Source organism: Ostrinia nubilalis, chromosome 25, assembly GCF_963855985.1.
Source record: "Ostrinia nubilalis chromosome 25, ilOstNubi1.1, whole genome shotgun sequence".
In the NCBI taxonomy this organism is placed as follows: Eukaryota; Metazoa; Arthropoda; class Insecta; order Lepidoptera; family Crambidae; genus Ostrinia; species Ostrinia nubilalis.
Genome location: NC_087112.1, coordinates 2,662,885 through 2,685,138, shown reverse-complemented (window position 1 = coordinate 2,685,138; position 22,254 = coordinate 2,662,885). Strand labels below are relative to the sequence as shown.

General features: G+C 34.5%; 1 protein-coding gene across 3 annotated transcripts in view; it reads left to right on the top strand.

Annotated features, from left to right (window-relative positions):
- LOC135084258 (zinc finger protein rotund-like) overlaps positions 1 to 21,870 on the top strand; it is a 139,337-nt gene extending 117,467 nt beyond the window's left edge. For all 3 annotated transcript variants that reach the window (XM_063979037.1, XM_063979035.1, XM_063979036.1), the window contains one exon: positions 20,581 to 21,870. In XM_063979037.1, coding sequence (XP_063835107.1) covers positions 20,581 to 21,597 — 1,017 coding nt within the window. In that variant the 3' untranslated portion in view covers positions 21,598 to 21,870. The remainder of the gene's footprint in view (positions 1 to 20,580) is intronic.
- The last annotated feature ends 384 nt before the right edge of the window (positions 21,871 to 22,254 follow it).

Genomic DNA, 22,254 nt, shown 5'->3' with positions numbered 1-22,254 from the left:
ATTTTGGGTATTAATTACCTATGTGTGGAAGTTGAAGGGTTAGTTTTGTGAATTGTTTAAAATGAGGGCTAGGAACAATCGATAGCACTTCAAGGTATACATTTTTGGAGCAAAATAGCACTTACTACGATTGAATCACATGCCACATTGTTTTGTATAATGTGACTCTTTGTCTAAATAGTCTGTACCTACATTAATTGAACCTCTAAAGTTAAATGACAATTTCTTTTGAGGAATAACGTCTTAAGTCAAAAACCTTTTAATTACGTTCAAATCTATTTAATAACTTACCTACACAAATATTATTAAAAATGAAACATTTTTAGCACATTAAATAATTTTCTAAATAAGCCATACATAATTAATACTACGACTAAAAAGTACAGTAGTACAAATCAAATCAAAAATATCAATTCATTTTTGACCCAATTGACACAATCTTGTTAACCTCTCAAATACGAATGTATCAGAAGTGCCACACCGGTCTTTTTTGATACCCGATACGTTAAAATGCCCATAATAGTACCCATGGCGCTTAAGTGTCAAGTTATTGCCTTTACAGTAATTTAGATGCTAATAATGCATGTGTTTTATGGACTTTATGGGGTCTGTGTAATATGGTAGCGATAAGTATTTCGAGTTGATAATTTTATTGTTATCTGACGAAAACATGGAAGATTACAAATTAAAAGTGAGAATTGGTTGAAGTAGAGCTCTCAAATTAAGTTTAAAAAGAGTCTTGTGCCAAAAAAAGATGTATCTTACGTAAATATAGCTATCAGATTTTATTTAAGGTAATAAATTTCCTTTTTAACCCATCCACTGCTGGACCAACAAGACCTCTACCAAAGTCAGTGTTAAAAAATTAGATTAATTTGAAACAAACACAATCCTTTATGAAATATTAACCCTTAGCCGTGCAGCAATGTAGTAATGTAGTGGCAATAAATTGGGCAGATAACGTTCGTCTTAGGTCGAAGAGGCCTATCTGTACCTTATCTATGCTAATGGGGGCCAGCGGGGTTCATATTTCACCGCCGTGGACCTGGCACCGACTTGTTTGGAACTATTGCATATTTTGGCAAAATTTAGTTTGTGCGTGCACGTAGGGGTTAACACTAGAAGTGCCGAAGATTACGACCCCCCTAAAAGCGCCGCTGGGTCAATTTTGTCCCAGCATATATTTTGTAACATTTTTTAGTTTCAGGCATGAACATTATGGTTAAAACTATTTGTAGTATCCTTAAAAAATGGTTTATCTATATAGTTAAATCAATATGTACTTATTTCTTTAAAAATATAAATGTATTCAATTTTAATTTTGAATTATTAAAAGACAGATATTTTTGGTTTCATATAAAAATAGTCACATATTACATGGTGTTATACTGTATTAAAATTTTGCTGTATTAAACAAATAATAGTGCACATTTTGCACAAAGTTTTTTTATATGGTTTTTTGTCTCTCTGGTGTACTATGTGTTTAGGAATTTCTATAGGTATGGTTATTTTTCTGTTATCCGTACACACACAGTGAAGTTTTTTACCAGTTACAATGAAAAGTATGTACGTTTATTTTTAAATTTTTTATAAGTCACACATTTTAAAAATGTATCAAATCATACAATGTATGAACTGGCCCATGTCTAGAAGTCACCTTCCTACTAATGTTATAAATGTAAAAGTTAATAAAGATTGATGAATTGAAGGATGGATGAACCAATGAATGGATAGGAAGGATGAATGGGTGGATATAAACCTTGAACTTGAACTAAGTGAGTGTGGATTCATGGTTAGATCGATTGATGTTTTTTCACTCTTATACGCAAAAAATACTAAGCCGATCTTAATAAAACTTTGCAGTTTTATTGTTCAGAATAACATAATATAGTCTATAATTTACAATAATATTCAGTTATTTGGTCAAATAACAACGATGAGTGTCAAGAAATTAGGTCTTTCTATGATAAACTTAATTTATCACTAGGTGAAGTCACAGGCAAAAACTAGTACAATATATTTACATTTCTGCATTGTGACGAGTCACCTAAACGTTCCTCACCTCTCCATTCTCGTATCTCCTTGAAACAAGGACTCTTCATCGAATTATTGTTGCAAATACCAGGGTGGGACAAAAATGACCCAGTGGCGCTTCTAGGTAAAACCGATTTTTAAAAATTTTCTAATATTGATATATTATCAAAAACATTAAAAAATGATAAAATTCAATAAATCAGGAAAAGTCAAAAAGTTTCATGGACTTTCGTTGAAAAATAAAAAAGTTAGAGACGATTAAACTCGCGAGTGGGACAAAAATGGGACGGCGGCCTTTCTAGTGTTAAACCGAGTGCCCATCAGGCATTAGTATTGTAGCGGAAATGCGGTAGTATACGTGTACTTACTTATAAAGAACATTTTGATATTAATCAATGAAACACTGTTTGACAGAAATGTGGGCTGAATGTGAGTTTTAGTTTTTGAACGTTTCTCGCTAGGGGCGCTGTACAATCCGTCATACATTTAATGTCATTTTTTGACGCACTCTCTAGTAAGAGCATTTGATGTAAACTTTATATACTAATGTATCGCACATCCCTTGATTTCCCATACTAAGATTTTAAAGCCAGGCAGGCTTAGATTCGGTAACCCTATATTGTTGAGATTCTGTGAGTTTTTGTAGAGAAATATCCATATTAAGTTAATCTCGAAAACCTACACATTACGAGTACACAGCTTTTGAATAGCTTAACTTTATCTTTCATCTTAAAACAAGCTGACATTAATCAAAAACAGCTCAGTAGGGTAAGATCATGCATGATTCCAATGTATTTTTTTTCATGCACAAGAAAAAACTTACCTACATATTAAAATTTACCGGACATTTCAAAATGGACAGCTGACCACTTCATAACTTCTACGGCTTCTAATTTACTCACAACTTTTACTTAATCGCAAAAAATGGCACACCTCAGTGATATGGTGTCAAAATCTCATGTGCTCACTCTCCCATGTAACCCTCGGGTGGTCCGCCGACATCTGACGTAACCCGCTCAACACCTGTCCAGGGTAGGTGTCAATTTGACCCCTTTTAGAAAAAATGCTCCGATAGGTAGGTACTACATACTTACCTACATAATTGCTTACTAAATAATTTGTTAACAAGTTAATGTGAAATGTTTGAAGAAGAAATAAATAGAAATTACTTGAATTTATTGTAGGTAGGTCGAAAATTCTATAAACTTGCAAATTAACGGTAATAATAGTTGCTATGTTGTCTTGCGGTTTTAAAATAATTTCGCTAGGTAGGTACATTTCTATTTAGATCATCAACACTTTTGCTTTAAACAGACTAGTCATTAGTTTAATCTTAAGGTAGCCATTCGAGTAGCATTGTTGACACTCGCTAAATCTCTCAGTAAAATCCTACATCTCACGGGGTACAAAATGACCAATGCATCATCCAACGGTTAGACAACCTCTGACCTTCTTCCCTTAATACGCAAAATTCTCACAAATCTTAACAGACACGCAAATTCGATCCATCACGTACACAATGCATCCTAAACATACCAAAATCCGAATACTATTGTGCGTATTGTGCAACGGATATCGATTCAAAAAAAGGAATTTCCGCAGTTACGTAAATTTGCGTTCCCACGGGATTTGGCGACAGAAAAAGGACTTTACTTCTTAGGTTTATAGTTTATTTTGGGGTGGTGTGGGGGATGGTTTAAGACCATATGCGTCGCCACCTGCGGGTCGTGGGACAGGTCATGCATCCCTCTCAGCGCATCCTGCTTAAGTTGGGTGCTCAAACCAGCGCTTGCGCATCCTGGTATGCTAAGTTTTTTCTATTATGGTTATGTGGGGCATGACTTAGTTTCGCATTTAGATGGGTAAATAGATAGAAAGTATTTATTTGTTTCAAAATTGGTTACAATTACATGAGACAAAATGGTCTATGACTCAGTGCAATTTCTGTAATTTATTGAATAAAAAAGCGATAGACGTGACTTTGTGCCGTGACTTTTTCTCGGCACTGGCCCATTTATTGTCCCGAAGCAGTAGTAGGGTTAATACTGGGACGTGTAAAAGTGCTATTTAAAAGCCTAATAATTGTAAAAATAAATAAGTTTTATGAGTTTTTGTACTTAATTACATCGATATTTTATATGAGACTATAAATACTTGTAGAGTCAAGATTTTTTTAAAAACCTTTTGCTTAAACTCAAATGAAACATTAAACTACAAACAAAGACAATGGAAATCGTTTTCAAGTTTACAAAAATATACATATGTCGTGTAGTTGTAAACATGATACAAAACTAAACATCTGTCAATATTATTTTACATAATGTTACGCTAATACACAGATATTTTACACTTACATAATTATCTTGACATTATATTATCTAAAATCCGACTTTTTTTTATCAAAAATGACAAAGCTCTTGGCCTGAATCTCTCCTGATGGAAAGTTAGGGAATTCTCAACCAAGAGGAACTGGTTATCTTACCCCCAAATTGGATATTTGCGACCACTCCCCAATAATTCTAAAGCACAACATTTTTAAAAAGGCACTTCATTTTGGCCTTAAAAACTTAATTAATTTAAATTACCTGTAAATTAAGATTTTTTGCTGCATTGTTATTGAAAAAAGTTGTTTATTTGACGTCACTGGCTAGTATTGCCATACAAAATCTATGGGACAGTCTCGTTTTGACAGTTTTAAAATGTAGGTACGTCAATTGATTGGTTGTGGCAAATACCCTATTATCGGTATGGCAACAAACTTGGGTAAGTCGGTAAGCAGCTAGCCAGGTGGACAAGCCATAACACCAATAAGACCAAGCATAAAATCTTACTCCCACTGGGAAACGAACCCGGGACTTCTTAGTCTGACTGGTCTAACCACTAGACCACAAGCTTATAATCTTTTTCACGTCTCGCGTGATTGTAAGCAATAAACAGAATGCAGACTCATTTCGCGTAATCATCTTTTGTATGTCTGAAAATATTTTCAACGTTATTACGCTTAAATAAATATCAAGACAACGTTGGTTTAGCACAAAAAAGCAGTTAAAAAAGCTTTGCAGGTTACAGGGCTTGACTTTCTGCGTTCGATTCTCAGATAGGTCACCAAGGATGTCATAATAGAAAATTGCTATAATAAAATGCGAAAGTAACCTTTTCAAGCTTAAATCACTGAACCGATTTTGATGATATTGAGTAACTAGAGATAATTTGAGACTCAGAGAAAAATATAAAGTTTTTTAAAGGGGTAATTCTGTGACAGACCGAAATTTATGCGAGCAAAGCTGCTAGAAAAAGCTAGTTTTATGTACTTACTTAGTCATAAAAATACCTACATGTTTTTAATTGATAACTAAGGCCCATAACAGACGGTGAAACGCAACTGCAACGAAACTGCAACTGCTAGTTACTTTTGAGTTCCATCTAAGTTTCTGCCATAGCGTCCGTTGAGAGACCACACATGACGCGACCAGTTTGAAACTTTCAGTTTCAGTTTCATTCATCAGAATCATCAGAAAGTCGCAGTTTCGTTGCAGTTGCGTTTCACCGTCTGTTCTGGGCCTAGTACAAAAAACATAAACCTCCTTCTGGCGCAATAGGATAACTTAAAATGCAAAATGCTGATTTATCTCTGTATTCTCTATTTTAATTCTACAAGATCCTTCGTTTTAAGAATCTGATCAATTACTTTATTCCAACATGACACCATATCAAAACCTCTCCAATAGCATGCAATCTATAGTATTATTAGATCAATTTACACACTCTACGGCTTTTTCCTTTTATTATTAACATCCCTATCCCATTGAAGTCCCGGATCAGCAACGGTCATCCCGCCCCTTGGTGCACACAATGCACCCCTGCTCTCGCTGACCGATATAACGTATTCTCAGAATACTGATTTGAATACAGAGAATACACCCCGATATAAAAATATAGAACAGAGATGCTATAGACCTCGGAATAAAAGATGCAAATAAAAAAGAAAATTGAATATAAACAAAACAATGTGATTTGAAAATGGAACAAAAAAATCACAAAATAAATAATGCAATTCGAAAGAATCTTCCAGCATCTTGGCCCAAATTTAGCTTGGTCCACGGGCCAAGTCGCTTAATTGAATTTTTAAATATTTTTCTTCCGGCAACTAAAAGTGGGCCAAGTCACTGCAAGACTCATTTTGTCTTTGAAAATGGAACAAAATAAAGAATCACAAAAAAATGCAATTTTGAAAATGGAACAAATAAAGAACTTTTCTTTTTTTAAGTTAAGAACACGATGCTTCTGCTACTGGCTGTACGAAGCTGGTGAATTTGTGGTCACCTGCCGTATTACGTTATCCTACACCATTCATACAATACCATAGAGTTCAGGATAAATAGAAAACACTAGCAAAAAGAAATAAATAATACTTTTTCTTTTTTCTTTCCTGTCTACATCTCGAATACATTTGTTTTACAAATCTTTCTTATGTTTATTTATCATTTTACATGTACTTTTAGTAATTTATCACCAATATAAAATAGCGATGTTTTATAAAAGCTTAGTTGAAAGCTCTAAAGCTTTTTCTTTTCAGTCCAATATTTCAGTTCGCTTTTCATCACACATAGAGACAAAATGTTTATACAAATTAAAAATGTTCTATAAAAAATAGTACACAATGAGAGCTTAATGCCATAAGGCATTAGGTAGGTACCTGCCAGTTAACCTAAAACTTGTAAAAAACTCAAAACTCATGAAACTCATTTTATTTTTGCAATTAGGATTTTAATAACCTTCCTTCTGGCGCAGTCGGGTAAAAAATCCTTTACACGTCCCAGTATTAACCCTACTACTGCTTCGGGACAATAAATGGGCCAGTCCTGACAGTGTTTTAACGAAGAGTTAAAAAAAATACAAAAATGTTACCATTTTTTTGAATAAATTACTTATTGTAACATTCTGAGCTCTATGGTCACTCATCGACAAACAGACTCGCATTGATAATAATTCTTTACAGCGCCAAAACTGGTATTACTGTAAACAGAGACGGGTGCTATCCGCTATAGGAGTGACAGAGACAGCGCGCGGGCATTTCCTGCGAATACACTAGGACGTTTTTTAAGGTTCATTGCAGTCTAAGTGTTGTAATACATACTAATATTTAGTGCATTTTTTATGGAATTTTAATGTGTAATAAGACCTACGAGAGATTTTTTTTACTAAGTATTTAGTGCCAAATAAATCGTTTCTTCTATCATTCTTAAGTAAATCGTAAATTTATAAAATAACAATAATATTGTTACTATTATTTCTTGGGATAGAGAAAAACTATACCCCAGAGAACATCCTCATTTTTACAGTCGGTTATAAACACATTACCACTCCTTTTCGTCGCGCAGTCGGGTAAAAAAGGTCTAAGAGTATAGGTCTATCGAGTCTATCAATCTTTAATTTACTACCTACGTATGTTACTTTCCGAGGTACTTTAGTTTAAATCAATAATAAAGATAAATATTTAATTACTTATTAAAACAAAATATTACATAATACTTTATCTTTTATTTTGACTTACGAACAAGGATTTGATGAACTAGGAAGTGCGGATATTAAGATACAATAAGTTCAATGTCAGTTATCTGATTATTTAATAAACAATTATGTATTATTTGTTCCTTTTATTATCATTTTTTATGTAGTTATGTCTAACTCAGATTATGTTGTGACGTAAAAATTGTTATTAGTTATGAAATATAGATAATTTTAAGATATGTTTACACTATCACTATATAACTGGTCTAAACTAGAACTACATAGCAATAGATAAAAATATTGTTAAATTGTTATTACTTGTAATATATGCAACTCAATTAAGTATAATATTATGTACTTTGAGTCATAGATTCTGTAAAGGTGACTAATGCCTGTTGTATCCATCAATCCCTAATTTTTAAGTGACCCCTATGAAAACAAAATTCCTGTTATGTTTTACCATAGGGGTCACAAAAAAATTAGGGATTGATGGTGAAAACGGGCGTCAGTTTCTTCCGCCACTTCTTCTCAGCACCAGCCCATAATATGTTGTCCCGAAGTGGTGGTAGGGCAAGCTATATTGAGACGTGTGTGTAACTTTGATTTGTGCTGTGATTGGTCTTACAAATTGAAAAAAAGCTCATTTTATTTTTTCAAATTATTTTTGAAAAAAGTATTTTGAGTGATCTAGTTTTCCGTTTTTTAATCCACATTACGGAACCCCAAAAGACATAGGATGAATAGCACCAACATACTTTAACCGTAACTTTAACAATAACCGGAGCTTTTTGTATGGAGTTTGACATATTTTTAACGTGTCAAAATAAAAGTAAGATGGTGCAACTCATCCTTAGTATGCAAATATTTCCCATCAACATTTTATGTGCTTGTTTTCAGAAGCTTCTTTGTTGTTAGGTCAAATAAATTATAATATTGTAGTAATATATTTATCAATACTATATCAAGTCGAAAGCTCGCACACCAAATGTCAAGCCCGAACAGGTGGTTCCATTGTAGTCCGACCACTTACTAATTACGTACAGTCAAGCACATAAGAACATACATTTTTTGTTGCAAAATAACATATTACAGCTATAGGTCTTAACTGAGTCAGTGCCTTTTTTTTTATCCACAACGAGGAAGCTCTTGGCCTGTATCTCACCTGATGGTAAGTGACGATCAGGCCGAAGGTGGAAGCGAGCTTCACCCGAAATCCTCAACCACGGAGGAACTGGCTATCTTACCTCTAACTGCCGGAACACAACAATGCTGTTAACATTGTTGTTATGGCGACAGACTTAGGTAAGATGGTGGTAGCTAGCCAGGCGGACTTAGAACAAGCCCTACCACCAACCAAACCGAACAGAACAATCTGCCCCCACTGGGAATCGAACCCGGGACCTCTACGTCTGAAGCATGTGGTCCTACTGACTCTATAGGTAAGCACTAGACCTACAGATAAGTTGCCACAATTTTAAGTTTGATACCCTGTCTGTAAACCATGTACAGTCATCCGTAAAATTGCTAATGCAAACCTAAAAGTTGTTAAAACTAAAAAAATAAAAGCTTCGTTGAGAGCTCACTTATTGCTAATTATTTTAAAACTACACCGGATTATCTCGCGTGTAATGTATAATTGCTTTTTTAATTAATCTAGACCAGGCTCTTAATTGCTTAAATTTTATTTTAAAATATTAATGGGAAGATTAAGTTGGAAGGAAAAATAAAGAGAGATAAATATTTGCTCTGCTAATAAATGAAAAGATGCTGAATAAATATTTTTCTTTCTTTCAAATTCAGCAGCATTCCCACTCAATTGTCCCACTAAATCCAGTCAAACTTGAAATAAACAAAAAATTTAAATAAAAAATATTTGGGGTTTAAAATGTTTTAAAAACTACTTTCGCTGTAAAGAATAAAAACAGTAGGTATCTAATCAAAAAAAAGTACAGAGAAATAGATAGAAAAGATTAAATTCATGAGACCCCATGAATATCAAGAAACCCTTTCTGTACAAACAAATAAAACCTTGCAATATTTGAATAAGACTTAACATATAAAATTGATTTTAAGCTCGACTCTTCGCTTCTGAATTACAATGGATGTTATAGATAACCTTATACAGTGGTAAATCAATACTATTACCTTAAAACCACTATAAAAAGGAGTAATACCAAACAACCTCACTTTTCTTAGAAATATTAATCTTTCATTGCATCTTATTATGTACTTTATCCCTCTAAAATTAAAGTTCAAATTGCATAGTCATCTTCTGTTTGCTCTGACACGGTTTTTATGACAGATACGTCAAAGGAATATGAGCTATAACTTCTTGAAAATACACTTTACATTTCGCCAATATCGCGTCATCTCTACTTCTTTATTATGAATCGACTATGTACTTTATGGCGCAGACAATAGAGTTGAAATTGAGATTGACGTATGTGGCATTTTGTAATAATCCAGTTATAGATGCTCCCGCGCATCTTACGGTGGCGGGCGGAAATCTTAATGGGGCCTGGATCCCGAACTAACGATGGGACCCATCGATCCAATATTGCGTAGACCTCATAAAATAAACGACATGCCATTGCAATAAATAAAATTTGAATAAAAACGACGTATCTCGAATTATGTCGGTTTCCTGAATAAAGGAAATAAAAATTGAAATTACTGTTAAGTTTTTGTTTCTGCCAAAATGAATAAATAAGTATTCTAAAATGCCGATGAAATATTAATGACTGTTATTAATAATAATAAAATTCACTGTGATATTATTATAATTAATTAAACTTGTCAATTATCAATAAATCATCGGTTCTGTCATTTTGCCAATAATTATAGGTCCACATAATTAGGTGAAATTCAATTTAAATCCTTCAACAGTTTTGAAATTGAAACTCCTTTATAAATACGCATGTCCATTAATGTTGATTTCACAAAATATATTAAAATAATATAATACATTATTTAAATAACAATTAGATTTAAGTACGTAGGTACGTACGAGATATAGAAATACAATTTGTATTTCTATATTATCTTGTACGTACGAAAGATTTTATTAATAAAACCTACTTTTATAAAAACGGAGTATTAAGTCGTCAGATAATATTATACTTTCATCAAAAGGCATTGTTATAATTATTTTGACTTATTCTTGATTGATTGATCTACAATTAGTAGAGTACTTTTCCTTTCTTTTCTTTTTTTACTCGATCGAGATTTTTTTCATTGTTTTTTTTAATTCGCAGCCCACAAGTACGACTTTTTTGTTTCAATTACGATTGTTAATAACTGCAAAAAAAAGTTGTGTCTTTGCGCTCTATTAAAGCCTTTACCTACGCTATTATTTTACGATCTCAATTTTTTCATTTTCTCGTGAAAGTTTTAGCATTCCATTCTATCTAATTATTGAAGACATTTTTGAAAGATTTTACTTTAATCATCTTGTATTTTTTTTTCTTTAATAAAAGTATCAAATATGCCAAGCCTTTAACTCTTTGATGGTAAAATTTACCTTCTTTTTTTAATATCAGATATACAAATATTAAAATAGGATAGGTACTAAAATATCCATAGCTTGTGTTCAAAGCTATTTCTATACGAGATTAAACATTCGCGTTTAACGTGAGTATACATATAATGGAAGACGGTAGCGTGGGCAGGCCTCCTACTAGGTGGACCGACGATCTGGTAAAGGTCGCGGGAAGAGCCTGGATGCGGGCAGCGCAGGACCGTTCATTGTGGAAAACCTTGGGGGAGGCCTTTGTCCAGCAGTGGACGTCATTTGGCTGAAACGAACGAACGATACATATAATGTAACTCATTCATAAATGTCGCGCTAAGACCCGTGTCTTTCTATTTTATTTCAATATTAAAAAACGTAACACATTTGGCTACGTTTACTAAATGCAATATTATTATGTTTAAAAACTATTCAAAATGTTGAATTAAAAACGTAAAAATTAAAAGAGGCTATCTACTAGATGCGACAGTCTACATGTCATTACTCCGGCATATTTGCTCAGGCAGCGCGCACCGCACCAGGCGAAACTTCACACGGGCACAATGTAGCGGACCTTACGATAACTACGATTTGCATACGAAAAAAATTGATATTAGACTAGTAATGGCTAACAGGCTTTTTAAAAAGCAAATCCATTTAAACTTCTGTATATTATTTTGCATTCATTTTTTTTTTCTTAAAAATAAAAGCTGTCTGAAAACAAAAAGTTTAAGTATGCCACTTCGAATGTTGTCGCATCTTATATTTTTAACTTTTCACAAAAAAGTGTGTAGTATCTTATATTCAATCAAGTGAAGTTTAAACCACTATTTTTTATAGTGTAACACCACTGTTACTCATGTTATATCTGTGTCTATGGGTGTTACTTGACTCTACAGCAGCTTTACTGGATGAAATTCCGATGGTCACTATTAATTTTCCCTTATAATTGCACCATATTATTATGTCCATGAAATAAACCCAAATATTCAAAAGGTAACATTTAGTTTAAATCCTCTTTTGATACTTTATTTGCCTTTAACTGACTTGACAATGATGATTTTTAAATAAATATGTGCCCACTATTAACACTTTATGACTGTTTACTCGATGCAATCAAAAGAGCTGTATCCAAGTAAATAAACAAGGAAGTAATAACAATTTAAATTGAGGAAGGTGTTTAAAACATCCGAATCGATTCGTTAACATCGTTTAGGCATGGACGGTGTTAATCAATTGTCAGTCTTAATTATTATAATTAATTGGGGAATTCGTCTTTTTAATCAAACATGAAAATTCATAATCGATTTTTTTAATTGGAATGGTGGTTATTTAATAAGTTTGGGCTTTATGTAATTTTTTTCAATGATGCAAACCATCATGGGATGATTAACCTTTACGTTTATCAAAAGTACTTACTAAGTCTCTAAGATTAGGCATTTAACAATTTTTTTAGTAGAGAAGAAGAATATAATCTACTCTCTATGTATCCCTCTTTTGTTCCTAAATGACACTGTTCCAAACTAAACAGGTATTAATTATTATTAACTCATACAACAAATTATTCATGAATTCAGATTATCTGCTGAGGTAATGACCTAGGAGCACACAATTATTTAGATAAGGAATATTTATCTGCTTTTAATATTATTTAAATATTAAAATTATGTATTCTACACTTTTCAGGAATTAGTTAGAAATTATTTATTTCGGTTATGAGGTTCTGTATTCGTGTAAAAATGAATCGCAGCCAGCTGGCCAGTCCTTCTTATTATGTCAAATCGAGTTCTAGATTTTCCAAGCGACCTCCATCTTAGATTTTGACAAAAACCGATCGGCTCCAATGTCAGCTCGGCGATGCGTGTCAATCTGACGCAAGCGTCGAAAAAAGAGCGATCTAGGTAAATAGCGAGAAATCAACCGGCAAGTTACTACACAGTATAGTCATTGGTAATTTTGATAAACATTGCTTGCGACATGCTGATGAGTTTTTGACAGATTTTAAAGGTTTTTGTGCGCTGAAATATTGGCGAAATTGAGTTGGGCCAGTATTCAAATTAAACTCTTGCAATTACTTTTTCATTAAAATTTAGATAATATGAACTTACAGTGAATAAAAATGAGTGATTGTATCATTACCAGCCAACGAAAAATGAAAAATATACCAAATTCTGAATCACGATACCTTAAAAATTATAATGCAAAATATCATGTTTTATGCAAATATATATTCTGATTCCAGTTTTTTCCCATTTTAGTTTTATGTATTTATATGTGCAATAAAATCAATTAAGCTCTAACGCGGAAATAATATATGGACATTTGACATACTAACTTATATTTAGTACCTAAAATAATTATATAGAATGGAATTTATGTAAGCTATATTTAGCAGGTTTCATTTTATTTTTAAACTTTATTCGTATTCGAAAAAGGCAAAAACATATTCAAAACCAGCGCCCCCATGCGGAGAGCGTGCGCGACTCAGACCTCTTCGGAACTAACAGTTTTTCCTAACTTTAAAGAATCGTCCAAGACCTACTTATCTTATAGAATCAAAGCAAATTCAACTCTATCACCACGGAGTAGGGTGTGCCTGTTTTTTTCTTTTTGCCACCCAAAGCAATGAAAAACTTGGAAATCGTGCCTAAAAACATTATTGGCATTGAACTGCTCGGATTTGAGCGTAACGATCCGTTTGCGACGCTAAATCTGTCGCACGCCATCATCTGTGCTAATGTCACGATTTTGAGGTATTCAAACTATTTGGTAAAATCACAAAACTACAAGAAAAAGATGACCACAATAATAAAAAAATCTTTTTTTTAATTTAGTACCTGGCCATTTTTACACATTTGGACACTTAAAAAAAGAAAAAGTAGAGAAACGCTGAAGTAAAATTTTTGATTTAAAAAAGAACAATTTCTCAACAATTTTTGCACCTTTTGACACTTGAAAAAAAAGTAGAGAAACGCTAGTAGAGTAAAATATTTGATTTAAAAAAAGAAAACTTTACGAGTTGTTCTTTTGGGCTGAGTTGCACCTCCATGCTTTAACCGTAACTATCATAACCGGTGTTTTTTATATGGAGTTTAACAGACGTTTGACGTTTGTTAAAGTTAAAGTAAGATTGTGCAACCCAAACTTATTATTTTTTATTGCCTACTTCAGTAAAAATCTTAAAGAATTAAACGTTAAAATCATCGAACGAGAAATAATCCGTCATACATTTTAATTTAAAACGTTAAAGTAAGTACAATGTGCGTCATTTGTTATTCCATAACTCATTAATGATACAAAATGTACGTTTACTCATTAAATTAAAAATACATGAATGTTTATTTATTATTTATTTGCTAGCATGAAAAATGTACCATCGTTAACTAACAATAATCTGAAATCCATTGCCTGTTAAGTATACTTTAATTGTTTAAAGTTAATTTATAATATTGAAATCTTAAAATGTTTTGTTTTACTAAAAAAGTAAAACAAAACATTTTTTTTAAAAGTAAAGTATTTAGGAGCTTTAAAATCTGACGTAAAACCTTTTCAGTCACTCACGTGTCAAAATAATATGGAGGTTTTGCATGTTTTAACTAGAGATGAAACGGATATCCGGTAACTATCCGGTAGGCCGGATATTCGGCTTAAATTTACTATCCGGCCGGATACCGGATATTAAAAAACTACGACAATTTCCTATTAATAAAATGAAATACATTAATCTTTGAAGTAAATATCAATAAAATGGCTCATAATAATGACGGCTTTTATTTAAAGTCGAAAAAATTACAAAAAAGCCATATTTAAGGCCTTACAAAACTAATTTCTTTTTCTGGGCTATTCACTCTAATGACGAATACATAAATAGTAAATATCTGTTAATGTCGAAATATTGCCAAATAAAATAGGCGATTTTTTTTTCACTGATGGTCTGATGACGTGATGCAACTAATGTCGCTATTTACTCACACACTCACGATTGCAACCGAGATTGAATTGATCCTCCCCCTAGACAAGTGGCAAAATCTGACATTCTATTCGGACGGATTCCATTTTTGAAAAGTGTGACTAGTCTAGTCTACTAATAGACCCACTAATCGCGTTTGTAGCACCTGTGCGGCACTATTATATACTCGTCACGACATGCAACGAGACAATGGGCCAACTATCCGGCCGCCGGATATCCGGCTATCCGGCCTAGCAGCTGGCCGGATATCTGGTATCCGGTATCCGGCCAAACAACTATCCGTTTCATCTTTAGTTTTAACATAAGCCATGTTTTCTTTTATTTTAACCATGCAACACAAAACCTGGTAAATTCATTAGTTAAAACAGGGTGTGTAATGTATGATATAACTACATATCATATAATACTTAGAGGATATAACATCAAATTATATAAAATCATTTAATATAATAATTATTTACTATAATAAACGAATAATATAATTTTAAAACGAATAATTTTAAGACAAATAACTATTAACTGATATAAAATGGTTTGATATAATGAATATTTTCTATAAAACTTACAACGTATAAAATTTAAAACAAATAACATTCAAATCATATAAAAATAAAGTGTCGAACAATCAAATGAGATAAAATTCTTTTCCTATAAAACTTAAATCATATAACAATAATAATTTTATATAAAGTTCAATTGTTATAATAAGCATTGCATGCAGCAAGCAAACAAGCAAGCTAGCAAACGAGCAAGCAAGCAAGCGAGCAAGCAAGCTAGCATGCAGGCAAGCAAGCAGGCAAGCAAGCTAGCATGCAGGCAAGCAAGCAGGCAAGCAAGCTAGCAAGCAAGCAAGCTAGCAAGCAAGCAGGCAAGCAAGCAAGCAGGCAAGCAAGCAAGCAGGCAAGCAAGCAAGTAGGCATGCAGCATGCAAATTTGACTAAAAACTTGAGACTTCTGTCACGGCTCCGGCACTGCGGGGCTCTGGCGGTCCCTCGCGTGCTAATCGTCGCAGATGGCTTTCGCTCGATACCGCGTCTTCGGCTTGCTGGCCGGCTTCGCCGGCCAGCCTCAGCCGCGGCGCCTCCCTTCCAGCCACCTGCTCCTCAGCCCGCGGGCCGCCTCGCCCCTCCGTGCCTACGCGCTTCTAAATTACACTCAAGACAAATTAATTAAATTACATTAAGGGGTAGGGCAGACAAGACTACGTGGAGTCGGTTTTACGGCGATTCGTTTTTGTCACTAAAGTCATTTATAAGTCAAGCTAAAGAAGAACATACTAAAAGTTATATCTATCAGAAATTATGTCAATTAAAGAGTATACCAAATAGTCGTTATAACAAATAATATTTATTTTATGTAATGGTTATATGAAATATTATTTATATTAAACAAAATTACATCAAATGAGTCTTAGGTTAAGTAAGGTTTATATCAAATGTCTTTATGCGTTTTGATTGGTATCTGAAATGACATTATTAGAAAAAATATTTATTATATGAAGTAAACATTATATGTTAAAAAATTATATCAAGTGTTATTATAATATACGTCTATTATACAATATGAACGTTATTGAAATGAAGTTATATCATATAAACTTATATAAACTGTCACGCACCCGTTAAAACATAACTAGGGGCAGGTACTAAAGGACAACTAAGGGTAGCAACTTTTAGGTTAATAAGAAAGTCAGTCATGTAAAATACTACATAAAAAAGTCATATTTTTTTTTTACTAAATTGTATATTGTAATTTAATACTAAAATAGTACTTCTCACAAAACCAAGGAGATACTCGAATATAATCACAAAAAGTCTCAAAAATATAACATCAAAACAAAATCTCCCCCTAAACCTCAACCGCCATGAATCACGACACAGCGACGAATTTTTAAAATGGCGCCAAACCCCTGTTTACCCTGATTAATCATGCCGCAAAAACTATGTCTTATTAGAGAAAATCCTGCCCCAGGACAAACCCTAATATCCTTAGATAAATACGCGAAATGTATGCCCCCTATTAATAATAATTTAAGGGCAAAAACCACGGTCAGTTTTTGTCGTCACGCCTTTTTGCTCGTCACAAATTTTCACGTTATGCATTTAAGGAAATTAGCCGACCCCTTGGCGTTTCGCGTTTTTGCTGTAAACGTATGAAAATTAGTTTTACTTGATAAATTGCATGCCATTGTGTTTGAATGGTAACTTTTTAACCTTTTTAACTTTACACGTCAGTATTTTTTTTTCGTTTTGTCACCATTTACAATTAATGCTAAGGTTTCTTTAAATATTTGGATATATTTGAGTAACTATAAATGCTATTATAATTAAGTTGTTGTACCAAAGACGTCATAGAGTTTTATTTCTATAAAAATTGTAGAGACAGTGTTTTGAAAATTTATAAAAAGTAAGATAGTGTTAACTAACCAATCAATATTTGTCCAGTACATAAAAGATTTTTCACAGACTTTAACGTCAATGTAACTTAAAACTCTGTCTGGAAACTTGTCTATTAGTTTGAAACTTTTTAATTGTTTTCTCTAAAATCCTTGTCATGTCACAAATAAACTGTGCCCATTTAATTTAAAACGTTAAATCTCTAAGAAATCTAACACTCGTATGACCCCAAGGTATTTTTGGGCAAGGGTCAGCTGAATGACCCTTGTTCGTCATAATGACGCTAATCCTTTAGCCTCCTGTCAAAATTGGCTCTCGTCATCCACGCCGGAGGCCTTGTTTACACGAGGGAAAGTCAAATTGACAGATTAAGATGACGCACTCGGAATTTTTAGGAAATCGTGATAACAAATTAAAAAAACCCAACTCGTACTTATAATTTTCTTGATTAGGTCAAGATAAAACATTTTTTTTCCTTTTTTTTAAACATTTAAGGAATAGCAGTAAATGCAAAAGAGTTTTAGAGAAGCCAAATTCTTTAGCTTCACAATTACATAAGTTAATACTAAAAATGTGGAGGTTTCCATCATTTGCATAAGTTTCATGTCTTAAAAAAACGTATTACCACATTCAACAATCTGTAAACAATTTTACAAAAGGTAACCTTAGACATTAGTTTGTCATTCATGGTTAAAACTTGTACCTTTTTTACAATTAACCGTACTTACATTAATAAATCTTCATTAAACATTTTGTATTAAATTGTTTAATTTGTTTTGTCTGTTTTTTATAACGTTATGTCTGGATTCGTTTTTTGCTCCATCTCTCGTTGCTAATCACTGCTCGTTTTAATTTATTTGATGTCTTTTTAACATCGTTAGTAATGTGGCTTAGTATTGTGGTTAAACGGTGGCTGGCATTAGATTTATATCGGTATTAAACAAATTTTAAACTCAGTTTTTATCAAAATAATAAATTAGAACCTAAGTAGGCACAATCTGGTTGCCTTACTCTTTTACGCCCAAACGATGCTTCAAAGCATCAAATCGAACGCACAGCGTTAAATAGAGCTCTGTGATTGGTTCGTCGTGTGTCACCCTGTGCGTCCACGCGCACTGTGAGACCTCCTAGTAATGTTTTTAAATACGGGCGTTAGTATTTAATGTCTAATATTTTCAAATTTCTAAGATTGGTACTTCCTAAATGCGAGGGACAATGCTGCCGTACTGACAGTCTTTAACTTACCAAAAAGAAGCACGCTTAGTTATTTCTATTAAAGCGGAAGGCGCTCCACGCTCCAATTTAACAGAGATTCCTAGCCGAATCGATCCTTCACGAGGTCCTATTAAAAGTCAGCCACCACCTCGAATTTCAACCTCATACCATTAACCAGAGCCCAAACTTTAATTATCTTCAGTCTGTGACCAATTGCGTTCGTGTCTCGGTTTCTTACAAGTCATCCAACGTGCTACCGTGTCCTGCATTGAATCTGTACACTCAACCGCTACTCCATCTACATTATCATCTTTAACTCCATCATCTTTAGGTTTAAATTCCTCGTTAGTTTCAACATCGTTATACGGATTTTGTACAGCATCAAGCAGTATCCGATCGTCATCATCAGCCTCTAATGATGGAATCTCAGCTTTATTTGCCTATGCATCAAGATTGAAATCGGGCTGATTATTTTCGTTAGTCGATCAGAAATTGAGTCGTGTTCTAGCATCGGTGCCCGTAGGAACGTGTTTCGTACGCCGATTGTTGTGAATAAAGTCTGTAGTTGGGATGACGCGCGGTTTTGCTTGGAAACTAATTTGAAACATCACAATAGCTATCAATGGTGCTCGGAAAGTACCTTTTGAATGTGCGAAGAGTCGGCGTTGTTTAATAGCTACTATGTTGGCACGTGTAGATTTATTAGATAGGTTGAAGCTAGAATGACTTTTGAATACATTTAAACTAAGATCGGTTTGATAGAAATTCTATTTTTAATGGCTAGCTATTTCTTGTTCGTAGGAATTTATATTGAGTGATGCAATACTCATTGAAGAGATTTTTTGCTTTAAAAGTTATGTTTGGAAGCTTTTAAATAATAGTTAATTCTTCATTCATACCGACTACATTGATTGCAGACTTGGTGTTGATTTACAGATAAAATATTTTTCTCTTGTGATTATAGATAACCAAAAACATTTATTATCTAACAATGCAATCTATCGCCACCATTTTTAAAAAACAAATTCACATTCGAAAGATAAGAAAATCGAATTTGAATATCGAACAATAATTGAATTAATATAAAAAAATATAGACAAACCTTTAACGTGCAGAAACGCACTTCAAGCTTACTCTATGATATATCTTAATGTATTAATTAATAATAGGGGTGATTCTGCAACAAAGATGTTACTTCTGATGTGCTGTCGTCTATACTAGGAAGCGGAGTCATATCGCGTGAAAACCCCGTGACGGTAGCATCCTGCCTTTATTACATCTTCTAAGTAAATAAAAAACCTCTGCTTTGCTCGGATAATTGGTTCCGGTTGCTGCGGATGTCGTCCAAGGCTGCTGCTCACTTTCGGTGGCCAATGGCCATTGGGACCATTTAGGATAATTGTAGTCATTGGATAAGGCTACTTTAATTTCGAGGTAGGCTTCGAGGCAGTAGATAGTACTGTAAGTATTACCTGTAGGGTAGGAAGATAATTTTCGTCATTAAATGCCAGTAAGCCCTGCATAAAATCCCCCAGTGAGAGTCTTGAATACACAAGTATCCAACTTTGTAACTACCTATTAAAAAACAAATTATTTGTACTTTTAGATCTTCTGAGACTTAAATGGATAAGTGTTTTGGAGAAAATGTGTTGATATTTGTAATAATGCAATGTTCTTCTATAACAGACACAAGATTCAAAAAGCTATTTTTATTGACGCTATACTTAAGGTTTTTACATAAATATACCTATAGTTTATTCATAAAAGCCATGTTTCGTTGAAATTGATCTTATAAAATTTATTATCACCAGTTGACATTTAATAACCACCCAGTCGCGATTTTTAAGTGTCATTGCTATAAACGAAATTCCAAATCAAAGATGTTTATCAATTTTATTTAGAAAATGTTTATCAAATATTAACATAATCTTTTCTTTTCATTCCAGGTGTTCGGTTCAAAAGCGGATCTGCAGCTGCATACACAGATCCACCTTCGGGAGGCGAAGCCCTACCGCTGCACCCAGTGCCCGAAGGCCTTCGCCAACTCCTCGTACCTGGCGCAGCACTCCCGCATCCACCTCGGCATCAAGCCCTATCGCTGCGAGATCTGCCAGCGCAAGTTCACCCAACTGTCGCATCTCCAACAGCATATCCGCACCCACACCGGAGACAAGCCGTACAGGTGCACTCAGATCGGATGCACAAAGGCCTTCTCCCAACTCTCCAACCTCCAAAGCCACAGCCGCTGTCACCAAACTGACAAGCCATTCAAGTGCAACTCTTGCTACAAATGCTTCACGCATGAGAAGGATCTGCTGGAACACATCCCGAAACACAAGGAGTCGAAGCATTTGAAGACGCACATCTGCCAGTACTGCGGCAAGAGTTACACGCAGGAGACGTATCTGAGCAAGCACATGAATAAGCACGCGGAGAGGGCTGACAAGCGGCCGCCGATTTCAGCGCTGGGACTTAGCGGCTTGAATCGCTCGTTAGCAGCTGCCGCGCCCACAGCGGCGCCGTTCGCTGAGCATCCTTACTGGCCGAAAGTGAGCCCGGATTCGGCGGCTCACATGTCTGACGACGGCGGCTACCACCAGCAGCGCGAAAGCGATGACCACCACGAGCAGCAGCTGCAGCAGCAGCGAGCGTTGTTCTCGCAGCACGAGAGCCAGGACGACCGCATCCACAGCACGCCGGTCTCGTCGGCCGCCAACTCGGCCTTCACCCCCATCAACTCCATGGCCCCGCATCTGAACGGCCTGTCGCACCACAGCGCGCTGCCGACCCGGCCCTACCTGTACGACCCCCTCCACTTCCAGCAGGGCAAGCAGCAGCCCAACTCCTTCCCCAACCAGCTGATCTCCCTCCACCAGATCAGGAACTACGCTCACCAGCCCTCGGCCCTCCTGCCCGCCGAGCATATCCTCCCCCACGCGCTATCCCACAAAGACAAACAGTAAACCCTTGCCGACCTAGATACGCCTACTTTAATACGATGGTATTACTAGCATATAAATAACGAAATATTATAAAATATTTAGAATCTCGCTCTCGAAGACAGTGGTATTAATGTATGAAATACGAAATTGGTTTTATCGTTAGTGAAACAAATTCATGTTTTTAGACTTAATCGTGTATGAATACTCTGAATTTTGTGAGTAGATGATACTGGTTATTCTGAATTTATTGGTCGTTTTACAGATTGTAGATTAGTTCTCGTCAAAGCAGGCTTCTGTTGATTGACTGATGTTGCGTTGGTAGTAACGAAAGGTTGATCACTGATTTTAGAAGAAATTTTTAAGCCAAAAATTTTGTTACCTCATGACTCGTTTCGTTGATCAGTCCTTCGTTACGACTCGTCCAGTGTCACTTCTGCTTTCTAGACAACTAATCTTGGAATCATGCACATTTGTTCCATTGCACAAATTTTAATAATTTCCTGATGGCCTATTGGAGTAACAGCTATGGTCGAAGAGACGTTAAAAGTATTATTTTCTTATATTCATTTTATCATAATCGTTTTATTAACCTCTGGAAGGTGGATGGATCTCGAAAGTTAATAATTTTAACCAGTTGTTTCAAGGAATTGATTCGAGGTCACTGGTATCAGAAAGCTC